This window comes from Artemia franciscana, chromosome 19 (assembly GCF_032884065.1).
Source record: "Artemia franciscana chromosome 19, ASM3288406v1, whole genome shotgun sequence".
Classification (NCBI taxonomy): domain Eukaryota; kingdom Metazoa; phylum Arthropoda; class Branchiopoda; order Anostraca; family Artemiidae; genus Artemia; species Artemia franciscana.
In genome coordinates, this window is record NC_088881.1 from 12,570,417 (window position 1) to 12,588,270 (window position 17,854).

General features: G+C 35.1%; 1 protein-coding gene across 2 annotated transcripts in view; it reads left to right on the forward strand.

Annotated features, from left to right (window-relative positions):
- LOC136039295 (uridylate-specific endoribonuclease-like) overlaps positions 1 to 17,854 on the forward strand; it is a 67,132-nt gene that overhangs the window by 39,267 nt on the left and 10,011 nt on the right. For both annotated transcript variants that reach the window (XM_065722904.1, XM_065722903.1), the window contains exons 2-5: positions 5,892 to 5,984; positions 8,306 to 8,388; positions 11,658 to 11,813; positions 14,869 to 15,079. In XM_065722904.1, coding sequence (XP_065578976.1) covers positions 5,915 to 5,984; positions 8,306 to 8,388; positions 11,658 to 11,813; positions 14,869 to 15,079 — 520 coding nt within the window. In that variant the 5' untranslated portion in view covers positions 5,892 to 5,914. The remainder of the gene's footprint in view (positions 1 to 5,891; positions 5,985 to 8,305; positions 8,389 to 11,657; positions 11,814 to 14,868; positions 15,080 to 17,854) is intronic.

The following is a 17,854-nucleotide window of genomic DNA, read 5'->3' on the forward strand; positions in this document are numbered from 1 at the left end:
GATAAAATTGGACAGAGCAAGTTGCAGCTATATATCAATCTTAATATTGGGAGGCTACTATTGAGGTATATTAAATATTTCATGATTTAATTTTTCCAACCAAGAGTAAATCTTTACTTGTCACATCTAAAAGCGTGTTGCTACTGTCAGTGTCCATTTTGAATTCATATCCAATAGCTAAATCTCTCAATTTCTTATAAGACATAGGAGTCATCAACATGAATTGTATATAGCTTGCATATTTTGATAGACTATTGCTTGTGCTCACCAACGTTCCATTTATGTAGGCTCTAATTTGTCTAAACCAACTGTGTAGGACGTAATGTGCACAGGAAAATTTTAAGTTTGAAAATGTTCGTTCTCAGAGAACGGTTGTTGTGGATAAAATTGTTCATAGTAACCATGTTTACACTCATATTAACATTTTGTGCATTGAAAAGATTTAGAGATGAGGTGACTGAAGGATGATATTCTTTGTGTGGTAGATACCATAGGAAAAGAAATCCTTTTTGATGTAGCAATTTTTACTCTGGGTTTCTTTTTCTGTTTTGACAAGAGAGATAATTTTTGCTTCTGACCAGAGTTTAGATTGATGAGTAAAGAAGTGCTTCCTGTCCTTTTTAACCTTTTTTGTTTTGTCGTGATTTTAGTTGCTCGCTGAGGATCGCGTGCCAAACTTAAGATTTTGTGAAACGCTTTCTTTAAAATCCTTCCCGGAGCCTCAATCCTGTAGTTTAGTGGAAGCAAAATCCACGGCACCACACCAATTGCCGAAACAGTAACTGGACACCCCTGACGAATATCCTCTGTAATACTCCTTTCCATGACCCAATTTTCATGGTCTTAGAGTAGCACCATAGGTGTCAATATCAGGACAGAAAGGCGCAGTTTTTCTATTAGCCATCTCACTGAATGGGTCGAAAACTACATGTAGTCACAGCAAAAACTTTTGTTATTTCTTCAGAATGGCCCAATTCACTTCTGAGTATTAAATAACAGACTACAAATACGAAGTGTTTACTGGAATATATTGAAGGCGCTTTGTATTGTAGTGGTAAATGTGTTTGTGAGTGGTTTTTCGTTCAAGAATACGCTGGAGGGGGAAATCGGTATTACCGACTCTCGATGTCTCAATAAAAGATGGACAAAGAAATATATGATTGTCTGATGAGAAGCCTGGTGGATAGTCTGCAAAAAATACGTTCCTGCCACCGATTGTACCAGTAATTTTACCCTCGATTTTATTCCGCTTAAAACCAAGAACATCTTTCAGATTATCTTTGAGCTAAATCATATTATTCTCAAGGAGGGAGCTAATGTAAACCCTACCATGGTCCATTAAATAGTTAAAGAGGAATGCTACAAATAAGTGCTCATCCACGTCGGTGATGTGACCTATTTTTTCGTTATTGATTTTTAAAATAAAATTCATCAGCAGATGAGGTGTTAAAAATGATAACCCAAATCCAACCCAAATTCCTCATAGATTTTATCCGTGTTTTTACAGACGTCATCCAACAACGTCAATACATCACTTGCCAGGTTTACTTTACAATAATCTTCCCTATATTTTGCCTTCCCTTGGGCCAAACTTATGAAGTTTACAAGTTTACAATTTTTCCTCGCGTAGCGTCGAATTGGAGCTGTAGTACTCAGACGGGTATATACCCTTACTCGTTATTAAATAATACATTTCATCATCTGGAAAGCACTGTTTAAGAAGGAGGAAGCTATTATAATTGTCACTTTTCTGTGCTTGAATCAATTGACTTAGAGATTTTGGAAAAAACTATAGGAATAAAAAAACAGATTTTATTCAAGTACGAATTATTATTTTCACGTGTTTTCCTTGTGATTTCTTAGAGCACGTTTATTTTGTGTGGCTGTGAAACTGAATCACTGGCTATTTTAATAAGTGTAACCGCAGCTGTGCCCACACAATCTTCCCCACCTATCGTTTAAACACCTCTACCAGTTGCGTGGTATTACTTGAGTCTCTTTGAGTATTGCCATAAGAGATTGCAATGTCTTTATGTTATTTAAAACAATGTGAGTTTGATGGATCGCATACATCCATGAGTTTACCTTCGATGTGTTAAGTCACATTGTTGCTCTGCAAGAGCGAACTCTGAAAATTGTTGAAACGTAATTGGTCTTGTCACCCAAAACCATCACCATGGAATAGTACCCATGATGCTTGCGGTGCCTCAAGTGATGCTTTAATTTTAATTCTGTATATGATCCACAGACACACTGGACAACAATGACGTGAAGTGTGATCTTTCCCTTAACTTAAAACCCGACTAATGTTGGGAATAGGAAATAAATGTCCAATTGCATCAGGCTTACATGCCGGCTCGTGAAGAAGCCATATGTAGTGCTTTACCAATTCAATGGACTGAGCCCTTACTGAATATATCACCCCCTTTTTATCTTTAAGTCCCCTCTTTTTATACTCTGTATCGTACTGTAACACTGAAACTCTATATTTAAATGTTCTTTAGCCCTCTTAAAGATGTCCATCCCCTTAAGTGTCACAGGATATTGTGCTTTTAAACAGTATAAATCTACTTTAGGAAACTCTACCCCTTCCCCACCTCCATAAACCGCCAAATCATCCAAATATGTCTTACTAGCATCGTTGAAATGGAGCTTACGTCCTGCCATTAAGACAGAGTACTTGAAAGACTTTAAGCCCGCATTGCAAGAAAGGCGTAGTACTCCTTTTCGACCCCTTAAATCAGAATTGTTTTACACCCCCTTCCTCATCCTACCTTAAAAAAAGATTCCTTTTTAAGTTTAGTTTCATTGACAGCTAGATTTTCGTTAAATATTGTTGTTGACCCGCTCCCATTTTCATCATGATTTTCCACTATATTAAAAATACTACCCATCAAGTCTGAAAAAAACACCCTCAAAATTGTGTAAGTCCGGGTGAAACGTCCGTATTTCCATTTTCAGTTAATACGAGTACACGTCGCCTGACTTTTTACTTAAAAAATAGTTTTTGAGCGATAGATGCTTTAACACTGTCCCGCCCTCCCCCTCCCGATTCTTCGTTCAAGAAGGGCCCGAATCTTGGTTATATAGGACTTTACTATGTCTTTTGGATTCTCGATAATACTATCACATGTAAGGGAGTTGAAGGGGTCTCCAAACTCAGCCCTAAAACATAAATCTTGCGCAAAGCAGAATTTGCTGATTAAAAATGAGGTAAAACGGAGGGTCAGCCGTACTACTTTTAACTACTCCTCCCATATCCCTGTTACTTTTTGGGGTTGTCACTTTCTCGACCGCACTTGCTGGTAGTTATTTTACCTGCTCATAGTTCTCATCGAGGCCGACATCCCGCAAAAACGCGTCTAAATGAAAGATAGGGGAAGCTACATTAACTGGGCTCACCCCCACACTAAAATAATCTTTACGTTTACTTTTCTGTGGGGTCTGGTCCAACTTCATTAATGTTTCAATATTCTCATTGAGGTCGTAGGCCCCTTGAAATGTTGGTATGTAAACCTAAAAAATAACAAGAGTTCATTTGCCCATTGAAACACTTTCGATTTAATCCTGAAAAAGAATTTATCTTAGGTTGAAAGACCATACAATATTAGTCTGAAAATCGGATGTGTTGAGACCATACTACCAACTGTAAGTGTAATGACCAGAAAGTATTCCACATTTGGACCTCAAAGTGGCCCTTCCGACACGTTGAGGCCACACTACCATCTATGACCATCATACCACCATACTACTCAAAAGCCTTCCTTTTACTAACTTTAACCCTAGTTTTGAATATTGCACCCGCAAACCTATATTCTTCAGATTAACGAAACCCTTCTTATCTGCTTACTTTTTGATAGTTTCTTTTTATTGATTTCAAACCACTATTTTCCATTCTGCGCTACTAAACCTAAATTATTCATGTTTACGTAACCCCCATACCAATTTTTTACCACTATTATTTTTAAAAGCCTTCCTTTTATTAATTTCAAAGTATTTTCTATCAGTACAGCGCTGCTAAACTGAAATTATTCAGATTTTTTACACACTCCCATGCCAACTTCTTATCAACATACTTTTCAAAAGCCTTCCCTTGATTTATTTCAAACCACTTCTTTCCCTACTAGCGCTCCTTAAATTAGATGTAATCGCATTTTTCATATGAAAATATAAAATATAATTAGCTCCATCCTCTTCAAAAATTAAAGATTTATGTAAATATAACATGCTTTTTTACATCATTTTACGTAAGGACTCAAGTAAAGGCGTCTAAATTTGCAGACGTATGCAGATACTAAAGGCGAATCTTTTGATCCAACTATTTAGCCAAATGCCAATCGATGCTAGCTCACAGTAAATATGGTCTAACCTGAAATACACCCTGCACACGAGGGATAATGATTAACTTGGCTTAAACACGTGTCAGGCTAGCAATAAAGTACCTTTTGAATATGGGGAGATAATCTTGAGTAAATTTTTATGATAAAAAAAATATGATTATTACATCTCTGATAAACCTTTTTTGAGGAAGGGCTTAGGGTTTTATTTGGCATAAGAATAACAAGGCCCCTGTTCGCCACGGCTTCTGTTTCCTATAAATAGTGGAATACCACTTGTTTGTCATTCTGTTAGAATATCAAACCATTGCTCCTAGAAAATCAATAGGCGTATAGACTCTATAACAGCTCTGCTCCTAGAAGTCGCGGAAAAATCCTTTATTTGCAGATGGCAAAGGACTATGTATGAATGAAGCATGAAAATACTGGGTTTAAATTACCTTGGACCATTTCCTTAACTGAGGGGGGATCTGAAGGTTTTATCCTGGTCCTTGCAGTGTTTCTTAAGGAATAACGAACGAAATTAACACAACAAACACTTTTATTTCTTTAAAGCATTTCCTATTATGTAACATGCACCTGCGTGCTTAAGAAAATAAATAACACCTGGGTCTCGAGGAAATTACCGTCAAACTTCTGCGTTATATTAATTATTAAAAGGAGAAAGGAGTAGCGGCTATGGGCTATTTTAAGTCTGAAGAGGCCTCACTACTACTAATGTAAAGAAGAGATATTTTGTTGTTAAAAGGCCTTTCTAAAAAAAAAAACTATTGAAGCATAAGGCAAAAAGCATGAGACGACTGTTTTAAGCAAGAGATTAATCTAAAAAAAAGAAGTTTTAGGAATGTTACTCTATCACACTTCAGTGTAGGAGAAATACGTTGTATAAATATTTGTATAGTGTTAGTGTATTCCTTTGCCAATTTTATGCGAATTTATTTTACCATTTATGTAACATAACCATTGATTATGTAACATAACCATAACCATTTATGTAACAGAACCATTTTGTGTTTTTCATGTCATTTTATTTCAAATCTTTGACTCTGAAAAGCAAATTTGGCCTATTTGGGATTGAGACAGTTTTTTTTTTATTAAATAATTTAGCTAATCAATAAATAAGTAGAGGACTAGCTAATTTAAATTTTAAATTCTTTTCTCCCCTTTGCTAGCCGAACACTGAGGTGTTTAAAAGCGTGTTAGAGTTGTTAGAGAGCGTGAGGTGTTTGAAGTATATATATAAATGTGACTCACATTACCACGTTTAGACAACACAGCATGTCGCCTGGTATGCCTGGCTTGCCATGTAACTGTAAGCTTACCATTCTCCTTTTGTTTTTGTTCATACTTTCAAGTCCCTGATAAATTTGACTAGTTTTATATGTTTTTATCTTTTTGGTGTGTTATGTTTTTTCGATGACATTTTTTTCTTCCGTTTAATTTTTTGGTCAGTTTTTACTTTTACCATGTTTTTACTGTGTTAATTTATCTAATCAGTAAATAAGCAGAAGACTACCTAATTTAGATTTTAAATTATTTTCTCCTCTTTTCTAGCTAAACACTGAGGTGAACCGAGCATGGTAGATGCATCAGCAATTGTTGCTACTATTGCTTCAATTGCCCATTTTATAATTCTAACATACTCTGGTAAGTTTTTTTTTTATCTTTGAATTGCTTAAAAATCAGATTGTCAGATACGTAAGTACCACAGTTTACCTTACCGTTCATATAAAATCCATTCATAATGAGATTTTACTAGTACTGAAATTTAGCTAAAGCTATTTTCAACCAATCAGGTTTCCCATAGTACAGTTTCTGATTGGTTGAAAAACTATAAAAAATTCTGATTGGTTCAAATTGGTGCTAGCTTAGTCTCGTTATTAGTATTATTTTATTTTGAATGGGCTTATACTGTTTTTGCATTGGAAAACGTTTGTAAAAACGTTTTTGCATTGAGCATGGAAACTATGTTTAAGTACATGATATGGACTTTCTAAAATTAGCTTCTAATTCAATATCAGTTAGCTAAGATACTTTCTATCGAATATTGATGTCAGTTCTTAGTTTTAGGGATTCTGTGAACGAACAAAATTCAGAGGCAATCAAATGCTTTTGATGCTAATATATTAAAAGATTACAAGAAATGTTTATTTTTCTATAGAGAATAATGAACATTATGTAATCCTCGTCCCTGCGCGTAAGAGACTCCTCATTGAGAGTCTATACTTTTCATTTGGAATGCTGGTATTAGACCAAAGTAAGGTCCAAACAGACTCCCATCTAGTTTTGTTGCTCACCCAGATCAGGATTGCCAGTGTAAATTTTGCACCAATTCCAGTGAGGATATTTGAGGCATTGTTTTTCCGCTTTAATGGCAAAAATAATAGTTGACCGTAAAATAAATGTCAGCTAACAGTTAAATTTTATTCTTTCTAATGCTCTTATTAATACCAATTTGGTATTTTTGACGTCGTCTTATCTCACACTTGGACTTAATGAAAATTTGAGTAATATTTTTTACTAGCAGCAGCCTATCAGAAGATAAACATATAAAAGAAAATATAGACTGTACTCCCTCTTTCAAGGATCAGAGACCTACTGACTCACAGCGGAAATCAATCAATGCTTTAATCCGTTGACCACCATCCGTTTGTGGCGCTGCGATGGGTCCCATTTCAAAAAAAAAGTGCATTTTTGTTTATATACCTTTACTGTTTACTAACTGTACAGTGAGTAATGCTCATTTGGATTCAGCGTTAGGGTACCCGTTGTTTGTCTTTGCATGATTATTCTTAGGTTTGAAGATTGGCTGGGAGCTGCATACATAGACAATTGTGTAGGTAAACAGTAAAAACAAAAAAGAAAAAAAGATTGAACCGGGTGCTTTTCTTCTGAGATGCTCATGCCTCTTTTCCCACTTTCTTGTTCTATCCGAACACGTCGCCAGGGTAACTTGTTCGGGGGAGGGGAGCAATGCTACAATGAATAGGTTTGTTGATTATAAATTAAAATTATTTAATTATGTTTACAGGTATTAAAAGTAGGTTTGATGACAAAGGGGGTCAATTACTCACAGATTTGGTATCTAAGCGGTGGTTTGAAAGGGGGTTTCACGGTAGCACGTACCCTCTAGATTTTTTGCCCCATCCTGTTTATTTTGAAAAACACCATTTATTTGGTATATTCATTGAAGGATGTCCTTTGTTACTTTCATTAAAGAAATTGAAGAAAACACCAAATTTTGCCCCCCCCCCATCCCAGGTTTTGAAAAAATATTTTGCCCTTTCCCCTGATTCTAGAGAATTGATGCCACTGTATTTGAGAAAAGTTTTCATTTTCGTCTTTTTCTCAGGGCAGGCCATCGGCCCCTGGCCACCCATGGTTCTATCCCCCTATTTCTTTTTTATTTTTTTTTCTTGTGTTACGCTACCGATTAGTAAATGCAAGTTAATTGAATTGATAGGGGTGAAAAAAAAACAACAGTCTAGAGCTGGGGACCTAATTGTCGACCCATTTATGTCATTTTGAAATGATTGCCAACCTTATTCATAATTATTTAAGATATAAGGCGAAAAATTTTGAAACAATGATTTTGATGATAAATATGGGATAATTTAATATGGAAAATTTTTTAGTGTCGTTCTGTTTGGAATAGGTGGATCTGGAGGTACAACCTCACGTAAATGCTAACTCATGATTCATTGAAGATTTTGGGATACGAAATAAAGAGAATACTAGGAAAAATTCTATAAATCAAATGCTTTCATATTCTCAAATGCTTTCTAATTTTAGAATAAAATGCAAGCTTCTGAAGAGCTATTAAAATTTTTTCCAATATTCTATTGTCGGTAATATTCATATAATATTCACTATTCATTAGTGCTATTATTGATCTTGGACTTTATTTTACGGAAATATCATTGTCTAAAATCAAAGCTATATTATTCTCAAAACTTAACTTATTTAAGTTTCACCTGGCATTGGACAAGTGTTTGAAGTAGCTGCTGCAAATGCTTTCACCGGAGTACAAGAAGCTGGTGGAGTAACAGAGGTAAGAAACTTGATATCTTAGGAGCCTCACGATCAAAGGCAGATTGAGATCTCTTGCTGGTGAAATTAAAACGATTTGAATTTAGTTAAGGCCGAACCAATCATAACTTTTTGTAGTATTTTCTGATTGGTTAATGCTCGAAGCTGATCCAGATTGAAAAAGGCTGAACAAAAACGAAAAGCGGAATAAAAAATTCAACTTAAATATACGGAGAAACTACTGGAGCTCGTCAGAGCTCAGTCTGTCTTTATCATCTGTGATAAAGACAGATGCACAAGATAATTATGGTATTAGTTATTTTCAGTGAATAATTTATCCATTGATAATGGTTAAATCTTATTACTAGCATGGGTTAATTGTTTAATTTAGTTGATTTTTTTTTCTGCTGGTAGCACATCCAGAGGCATATTTGTTTCGTTTGCGGTACGGGGGCTGCAAATGCTTTCACCGGAGTACAAGCAGCTGGTGGAGTAACAGAGGTAAGAAACTTGATATCTAAGAAGCCTCATGATCAAAGGCAGATTGAGATCCTTTAGACCCTCTTGCTGGTGATATTTTTAACCTGATCTGTCTCTAACTTTCTCCAATAGCACAAGTGACCAAGTTCATTATGGTTTCATTCATCTCTGTAAAGAATATGAGAAGTGTGGTTATGCGATTAGGTGTATTAATTATTATAAACAAAAAGTAGCACAATAGGGAAATTTACAAGACAGTGAAATACAACTTTAAATGAATATTTCGACCCTACATCCGAGGACGTCCTCAGGAAAACAAAGGAAAAAATAAAATAAAATAGCTCACGTTAAATATAATCTTTAAAACTAAAATATTTTCAAAAACGTCCTAGCATCATTACTTGAGTAAAGTTCAATTTGACTGGGCTCTTATTTTGTTTTGCTCAATTGTGATTGTTTTAGTCACTTTTAGACCCTCTTGCTGGTGAAATTCTTTACCGTTTTCGTAGATAGTTTAATCATTTAAGCTTATAAATGTTGTATCTGATTAACGACGCTTCTTGACTACTATTGTCCCTGCCTCAGCACTACAGTGTGTTGCTACAGTTGGATTCGAACTCTTGATCCCTTACTACCAACATGAGATTAAACCCACTGTACTACCACAGGACCATAAGCTTATGACGGAGCCCAATTTCATAAAGTCAAATAAGCAGTCATAGTTGAAAGCTATTTCATGTTGAAACCTTAATTTTAAGTTCACGAACTGATCAGTGACACGGAGTCTTTAAATGTTTAACATGCATTTAAGTTTATATTTCAGATCTTTTAATAGGCTATACTTGATAAAAGGTCCTATTTTGGTGCAGTGGGTTTGGTCTCAGCTTGGTAATTCGAGACCCAGAGTTTGAACTCAGCATTAGGAACATACTCCTGGGCTTTCACAAGGACCATCGTAGCCAAGAAGCGTTGTTAATCAAATACATACAGAAATTATAGCTGCATCAAAATTCGTATATTCTGGGTTCAAATAAATCCCTTCTGATAAGAGTGCTTTCTTTCAAGAAAGTAATTCACCCAGAAAGCACTTGATAAGATCATTTTTAACAATTATGTGATGTCCTGTGGAGGTGCAGTGGGTTTGATATAACCTTGGAAATACGGGACCCAGAGTTCGAAATCAGCTGTAGCAAGACATTGCTGGGCTGTCGCAAGGACCGTAGTAGAAGCTTCGATAAAAATTGATGAAAGGAATCGGTTATTGCCTTTAGTCTATTAGCTTGTAGCATAACCAGCTTTAATCCCAGGACGAGTCTTTATTTGTCTTAAAACAGGAATATTCATTAATTAACTTGACTGTATCTAGCTAGGATGTAAATGTTTTTTTGGGAATGATTTTATGTTTAAATTTTTGTATTAATTTTTGGTTTGGTCTTTACGACTTAGTTCTTATTGATGTCTGTGACTACCGAGTCTTTCTGTAATTTGAATTTTGTAAAAAAAAAGATTCTATTTTACAAAAACATAGTAGATAATCTGAAAATGTTCAAAACAAAAACGTTTCCTGTTTTTTTTTTTTTATCGTTGCAATGTTTTAGCGTCCCTCTCCTATAATGAAAAAGTTCCTGTTTTTTTTTCTTGACATCAAACCTTGTTCTGTTTTGCCAAAGCTATTTTACACCTCAGCTTTTCCTGTTGCATCAGCTCTAAATTCTGGTACAAGTGTTTTCACAATTGAAACAGCAAAGAAATAAACTGAAGGAAGAAGGGAATGTTAGTAACATCAAGGCGGGATAGCTAAAAATCAACCCCCAATGTTTGGGCTTGACCTTTGAATAGGCTTGACACAATTGGAAACCTTGACCTTTGAATAGTGACCTGCATAGCCGTTGGCCTTTTGTGGTTTTGACAAAAAAAATAGAAATGGGCCTTGATATTATGTTCCCTGTGTAAGTTTTGGTATGTTATTTTCCTGCAGTTGTATAATTTTAATTTTTTCAACACGAAACATCAATTTCACTATCGTTTGATACCTTACCTTGAGCTATATCCGTCTTATATTGTCTGACTTATTTACATACCTGTAAATGTTTTTTTTATCCTAAAAATTCGTTAGAAAGATGCAAAAAAGCTATTAATCAAGCAAGTTTTGACCATCCTCTAAGAAAAATTTCAAGTAATATCATATTTCTGATTCTGAAAATCGATAGTTCTAAAACTAATGAATGGAATGATATAAATCTAACTATTGGAATAATATGCTTTTCGTAGCATTGTATGTTCCATAGAACACATATACATCAAGGCCTTTTGTATTTAGTTCGTCTTTTTTTCGATGAGCTAGTTTTTTTTGCAAAGAAAAAGCTGCAATTTCTTGGCAAATATTTTATTTGTCATTGACAAGTATTTCCATAAAATAATAGAAATATCATGTTTTTCCAAAGCTAAACCCTCACACTTAAACATGTCTGCGTATTTAATCTAGAAAAAAAAGTTAGTCTACTATTATTAGCGAGAGGGTGCCCAATTTCAGAAGTGACACACACCAGTTGACGCGTCCCGTGTGTGGCTTAAGTGTGCCAAGCATGGCAGAACTGTGCCAAGCGTAGCATAAACTGTGAAAAGCCTTGTTGAAGCTGTACCAAGTGTGGTGGTAACTGCCATGCGTTGTGGAACTGTTTGGCACAAGTGGCGCTCTGAGATGCACACTAGATGACGAAAAGTGGGCACTTATTAGCCCCTCCCAGTTATTAGCTTGAAAAACGATGTCTTTGTCCAACACTTTAAACTCTAATCTTTTGTAAATCGTAGGAAGTCATTGTTGCTAGAGCTGCTGGATCTGTTGATCGTGCAAGATCCAACTCAGGATTGCCGAACCGTGTTTTTAGCCGATCTTGCAAAGGAAAATGTGGTACATCATCACCTATTCCTGGTCTTCCTTGCCAATGTCATAATGAGTGTGTACAAGTAAGTAATTTTGCTTTATAATTTTGGATATCAGTTGCATAATTGTAACCAGGGATATACTGAAAGGTTACTAACAAAGAAATTAGAATGCTAGACACCAAGTCAGGCTATGGTAAGCGATCTTAATGCGTCTTTTCTTTGTTGGCACAGAACACTTTATATCACATTTTAAGAAAGTTGAATACATTTCCCAAGAGATATTTTAAGAACACTGTATTATTTCTTAATTCATCCTTACCTGCTATATTGTTGTACTATTTGGGGTAGTACATTTTCTTCTCATCTCCATCATATTCGAGTTTTCAAGAATAAAGCGCTTCGAGTGTTATGCGGTGTTGGTTTTAAAGACTCGGTACAAAAGAGGTATATAGATTGCAAATCCTTGCCTTTAGCGGGACTTATTACTTTTTATCGAAGCCTGTTGATACATAAATATTTTCAAAATTGTTTACCAATATGCTTTAGAAGTATGTTTGATTTAGGAAGCCATATTCATACAAATTTTACGAGACAGTCCAATATAATTCGTCGTCCGCTTGCTATTACCCGTAGATCTTAATTTTCTATTCGGCATCTAGGACCCCATGCATGGAATTGTTTACCTACGACTTTAAGAAACATGTATACTTTTCGTGAATTTCGGCGGGAATTCAAGCTATTTGGCCTTAATATTTATGGTTTTGATAGTCGGGTGGACCTCAAGTGGAGCCAAGATGTTCGTTTTGTTTTAGGTGATACTGGTCAGGTGGTTTAGTTTCTTTTTCTTTTGTCTTTTTTGTCCTTTTTGAAGTGTAGTCCCTTATCGATCGAAATGCAGGGCAATTGAATTTTTTTTTCTTTTCTTTTTTTCTTTTCCTTTTCTTTTCTTTTTTATTTTCTTCCCCTTTTTCGTATTGTTTTTATTTGTATGTGCATTGGGGTTGTAAGCCCAAACAAGCGTTGCTTCGGGCTATTTACTTGTTTTGTTTTGTTTATTTATATTAATAAACCCATCTTTCTCTCAACAGTAGCTTGACTTCGAGCTCAAGAATGGTAAATGGTACGTCTTTGTCGTATTTTTCAGTTATCACTCATAATTATTGTGGCAGGAAGCCACTATTCTAACTCAACAAAAATATACGATGTAAAAAAAAAGCAGACAGCCAAAGCATCCGATTATATTTCAAAAATATTCTTCCAGTTGGAATGGGTGTTCACAATGTGACTCATATCAGGCTTGTCAAATCACTCATGAAGTTTGACAGTGTCTATACCATAGAATAACATAAATGACAGAAGACCCTTTGGTGCTTTAACCAAAGCCCGGTAACACTATTGACAAGGTAGAACTTCCCAGCAGAACTAGAATAATTCAAATTGAGGTCCGTTGTATTTTTTCTCGATCTGAATTTCAAATAGATTTATTTGGACCTAATCTGAGATTTGTTGCAATGACAATTTTTTCAACTATTACTATTATCAAACAGTTCGTGATAACGAACTGCAAGTAAGAAGCGAGTGGGCCCAATAGTAACCAAAACTCTAAAAAAAGAATTTGATATCAATGGATGAATCAAAAGAATTGGTTTTTTATGCTGATTCGGAATATGTAAGATTCATTAAGTTTAGTGCTGCCAATAAAAAACTACGAACCTGAGTAACATGTTTGATTTTTGAAAAAAGGAGGGGACACACCCGAAAAGTAATATTAATGAAAACCGCACCATCACATTCAGCACATCAGACAACCCTACTATACAGGTCTTAGACTCTCATCTGCAAAAATATTGAATTTTTTATTTTTGCCAGAAGAATGATCACGGATGCGTGTTTATTTGCTGTTTTTTTTTTTTTTTTTTTTTTTTTTTTTTTTTTTTTTTTTTTTTTTTTTTTTTTTTCAAGAGTGCTTGTTTCGAACCAATGATCCTAGAATATCAGGAAAGGCCTTGAATCAATGTATTGATTGTGTCGAGCCAGTTGTCCTAGAATATTAGTAAAGGGCTCATTCAAACGGAAATTAAAAGTTTTGGTGCCCTTTTTAAGCGACCAAAAATATTGCAGGACAACTAGCATCCTTACAATCCCCCCTTTCCCCCAAAGTTGTCCGATCATAGCTCTGAAATTTATTCAGCATAGTTGAAATATCCAAAATCTATGCCTTTGGGGATAACATGAGCTCCCACAGCCGCTAGGGAAACAGCTTCAAGTTATGAAATTTGCCCATTGTTTACGTACTATGCAGTACTTAAGTAATATTTACTTATTTTTCGAGGTGTGGGAGAATTTCTCACGAAGAACATTTTTCATGAGGAGGGAAGCTTCGGGATGGGGGGGGGGTGGAACTTTCCAGGGGAAATTTTACACTGCCGAAATCTACCAGAATTCCTATACGATTTTTTTCTTACTTTCTCTTTTCCGACTCCATTTTATGCGGGGAGATGCTCTGGGGAATTCTCCAGGAGAATATTTTAGTGGTGTTAGAATTGTCTGGAAGATTATTCCTGAGGGGGTGGGGGGCTTTCTGTAGGAAAAGTTTTCCGTGAGGGAGTTTCCTGTGGGAGCAACTTTCCACTGATGGTTTGGGATTTCCGTGAAAAATTTTACACGGAGTGGGGATATTTCCGGCAAGATTTTAAGAACGATCAGCAATTAAAGTCTTCCTATGAAAGTATGCTAAGCAGAATTTTTCTGGCGGAATCGCCCGCAATAATTTTTTGGTTGTGAAATTTCAGCGAGGATGGAATTTCAGGGGGAATTTTCTGGGTGAGGGTATTTTGCGTGGTAGAAAGTTTTTTTTTTCATAGTATGTCGTATTGTTTTGTATGGTATTTCTACTAATCAAGACACTGCATACCTAGCTCTCTGGGTATCATGTTACCCTTTGGCTGTTTTTTCTTGATGCTGGCAACCGTGATAATTCTTATTTAAGAGCTAATTATTTAAATTGTAAATTTTTCAGTAACTCTTTCAGTTCTCGGACTTATTCTTTTTTATTCTTATTTTGTTTCTCTTTATTGTTTTTTTGTTATCTCGTTTATCGGATCTTCATAATCATCATCTATTATAAATTTTGCAGGCTGGTAACTGTTGCCAAGACTTCAATGAACACTGCCATAGCTGCAAAAATCGGTGCGGTAACCGTTTTGAGGCTCGTTCATCTTGTCAGTGTAACTCGCGTTGTCATCTCACTAGGGATTGTTGTCCAGATTTCAATCGTGTCTGCAGCTCAATAGCCGGAACCCGACCTACTCAAAGACCAGTTTTTACTACAACAAAAAGGACAACATGTAAGGATTCCACTGTAAATTTAGAGTGGGGGGGGGGGGGTGAATGTAAGATAAAAATTCGTGTGAAAAGTATGAAAAAAAGAGAAAGTAAAAAAAGAGGATTGCTTGAAGGAGAAAATATAACTATAGGTGACATTTTACATGAAACGAGAAATGAGACAACCTTGGAAGCAGCTTGTAAGAACATAACTGTGGATTCTGGGCATGAAGTTGATGGATTCTGGATTCTGGGCGCTTCTTGACTATACCAATCTAATAAAAGCCTCCCTCTTTACATCTTCCCAGGAAGTTTCCATTTCACTTGAATCTTTTCTTACTATATCCTCTTACCCCATTCGGTGACGACCTGCTTTTCGTTTGGCCTTAGGCGGTTGGGCCCAACCAAAAATAGCATTTTTATTTAACACAAGAAGGTAGGTACCCCCCCTCTTTCTCGCTTAATCTAAATGAAGGGGGGTGGCAGATTAGTTTCACTGCCTAACCTTTATTTGTATATATATATATATATATATATATATATATATATATATATATATATATATATATATATATATATATATATATATATATATATATATATATATATATATATATATATATATATATATATATATATATATATATATATATATATATATATATATATATATATATATATATATATATATATATATCTATATATATGTGGACGAAGCCGCGCTGCATGAATGTAAATTTGCTGGTTCAATCCCGATTGTTGCCAGGAAGTGGGCTTCGAAATTGATATTTAATTCAATTTTTTTCAATATTGATCTAGAACATTTTTCCTGCACATGTGAAGCAAATTAGTTTGGTTAAATAAAGCTTTAAAATATATGTCAGATCATTTTTGTGCAACAATAAGGGCGGTATCACCCTATAGCACCCTTATTCTGACTTAGTCTAAACGTAGGGAAATGTAAGATCTCGTGAATTGGAGCTGCTGTTTTAAATTGAGTTTTTTCTAAGACTTAGTAAACTAGAGCGCTAATGTTTAGAGCCCCCTATATTGGTAAAAGAACATTCTCCACCTCCCCACACTATTCTTGTGAATTGATGGTACTGTTTTAAACACTCTTTTTTCAGCCAGATTTAGAAAACAGGGTTACTGATTTCACAAGCTATGTCTTACAAGTTATGAAGATAATTTCATAGGCGACGCTGCCTTTCCATCTTGAAATAAAACGCAATGGAAATATAAAGAGCGGGTATAATATTTCAAATAAGACGGCAAAAAAACAAAAAGCCAAAATTTTCCCCCTAAACAGAGGTAATGCTCTAGCTTTTTCTATAGTAAACTACCACAAGGCTTCAATGCCCTATGTTCTCTTTTATTTTTCCCAGAGCCGCTTCGTATGGAAAGGGTTGTTGTACAAACTTTAGAGGGGACTCATTTGATTAGAAATTGAAATTGCTGATGTCTTTTTAAGAGTAAAAGTCATTGGAGGGCAACCAGCCCCCCTCCCTGTCCATTTTCCTCCAAATATATCTGACAAGAATTTTTAGATTGCCATTTTGTTCAAAATCCTCCAATTGTCAAACAACTATAACCCTGGGGTGGACATAACCCCCTTAAGCTCTTTGGGTCAGGACTATAATTTGTGCAAGTTGCCCTTTGTTTACAAATAAATTTTGTTGATTAACTTTAAAATGAAGGAATATTGTATCTTTGAATTGCCATAAAGAAATCCTTTTTTATTAATGTAATATGTTGTTATCAAAACCTTTTTTTAAGGATATGGTTATTGTGAGCAAGAGTCACTCCTTACTTGCAGCGCAGTATAAATGTTTATGTGAGCAGTAGCGAAAAGTTTCTACAAACATGACACACATTCATAGCACGCTGTTTGGTCCAAACCTTCAGAGCAGTAATTCATCGTCGTGCGAAGGTGGGGTAATGAAGAGTGGTTAAACTTGCGTGTTTTTTCTTAAGATAGTGTAATATCTATCCATAATATATATCCATAATTTATTCTTTATGGTTGAATGTGTATGGCTATGCTGTTTGACCTATGTGATTGTATGGATGAGTAGGGTTAAGGCCTCATTCAAGTGTTGGTCTATATTAATCACTAATCTAGGAAAACAATCCTCTTTTTCTCCTTCTGTCTCCCTTTTTCTTTCTTTTTTTTTGTGTTTGTGCTGTGCTCGTTTGAATGTTGAAGTTTTCATTTTTGGGTTTGGTGGAGTTTTTTTATATAGAATGTATATTTTTCAAGTGTAGTTTAACAATTGGTGTTTTCAGTAAAACGTTTTGAATTAAGGTTTTGAAGTTTCTTGTTTACGATCATTTTCAGATCTAATTCTTCCATGAATTAATTTTCGCTCTTATAAAGGCTTAAGTTTTTGCATGTTTGGTTCTATAGGTTTTAACTTCTGTAAGCGGAACAAAAGTTCTCTCTGGGGTTTTTAATTTTTTTATCATGTTTTTTTTTAATTTAGTTTTGTACGTCGGCCTTCAGCTCTTATGCAGAAAGCTCAAGTTTCTTACATATAGTTTTGATAAAGAAAGGGCGGATTGCAGGCTATTTTTTCAAAGTTCTCTTAAGTTTGTGTTCATAATGACATTTTACTAACAAAACTAATTTAGATAGTAGTTACCATTCCTGAATCAGCTAAAATTGAAATTTTTTCCCCTTGCCATCATTTAAAACACAATATAATTTTTTTACTACTATGGGCAGTGGTTTTTCCTTAGTTTAATAAATCGCAGTTGCTACCGCTATAATCATGATATTTGAATTCAAAATGATGTGC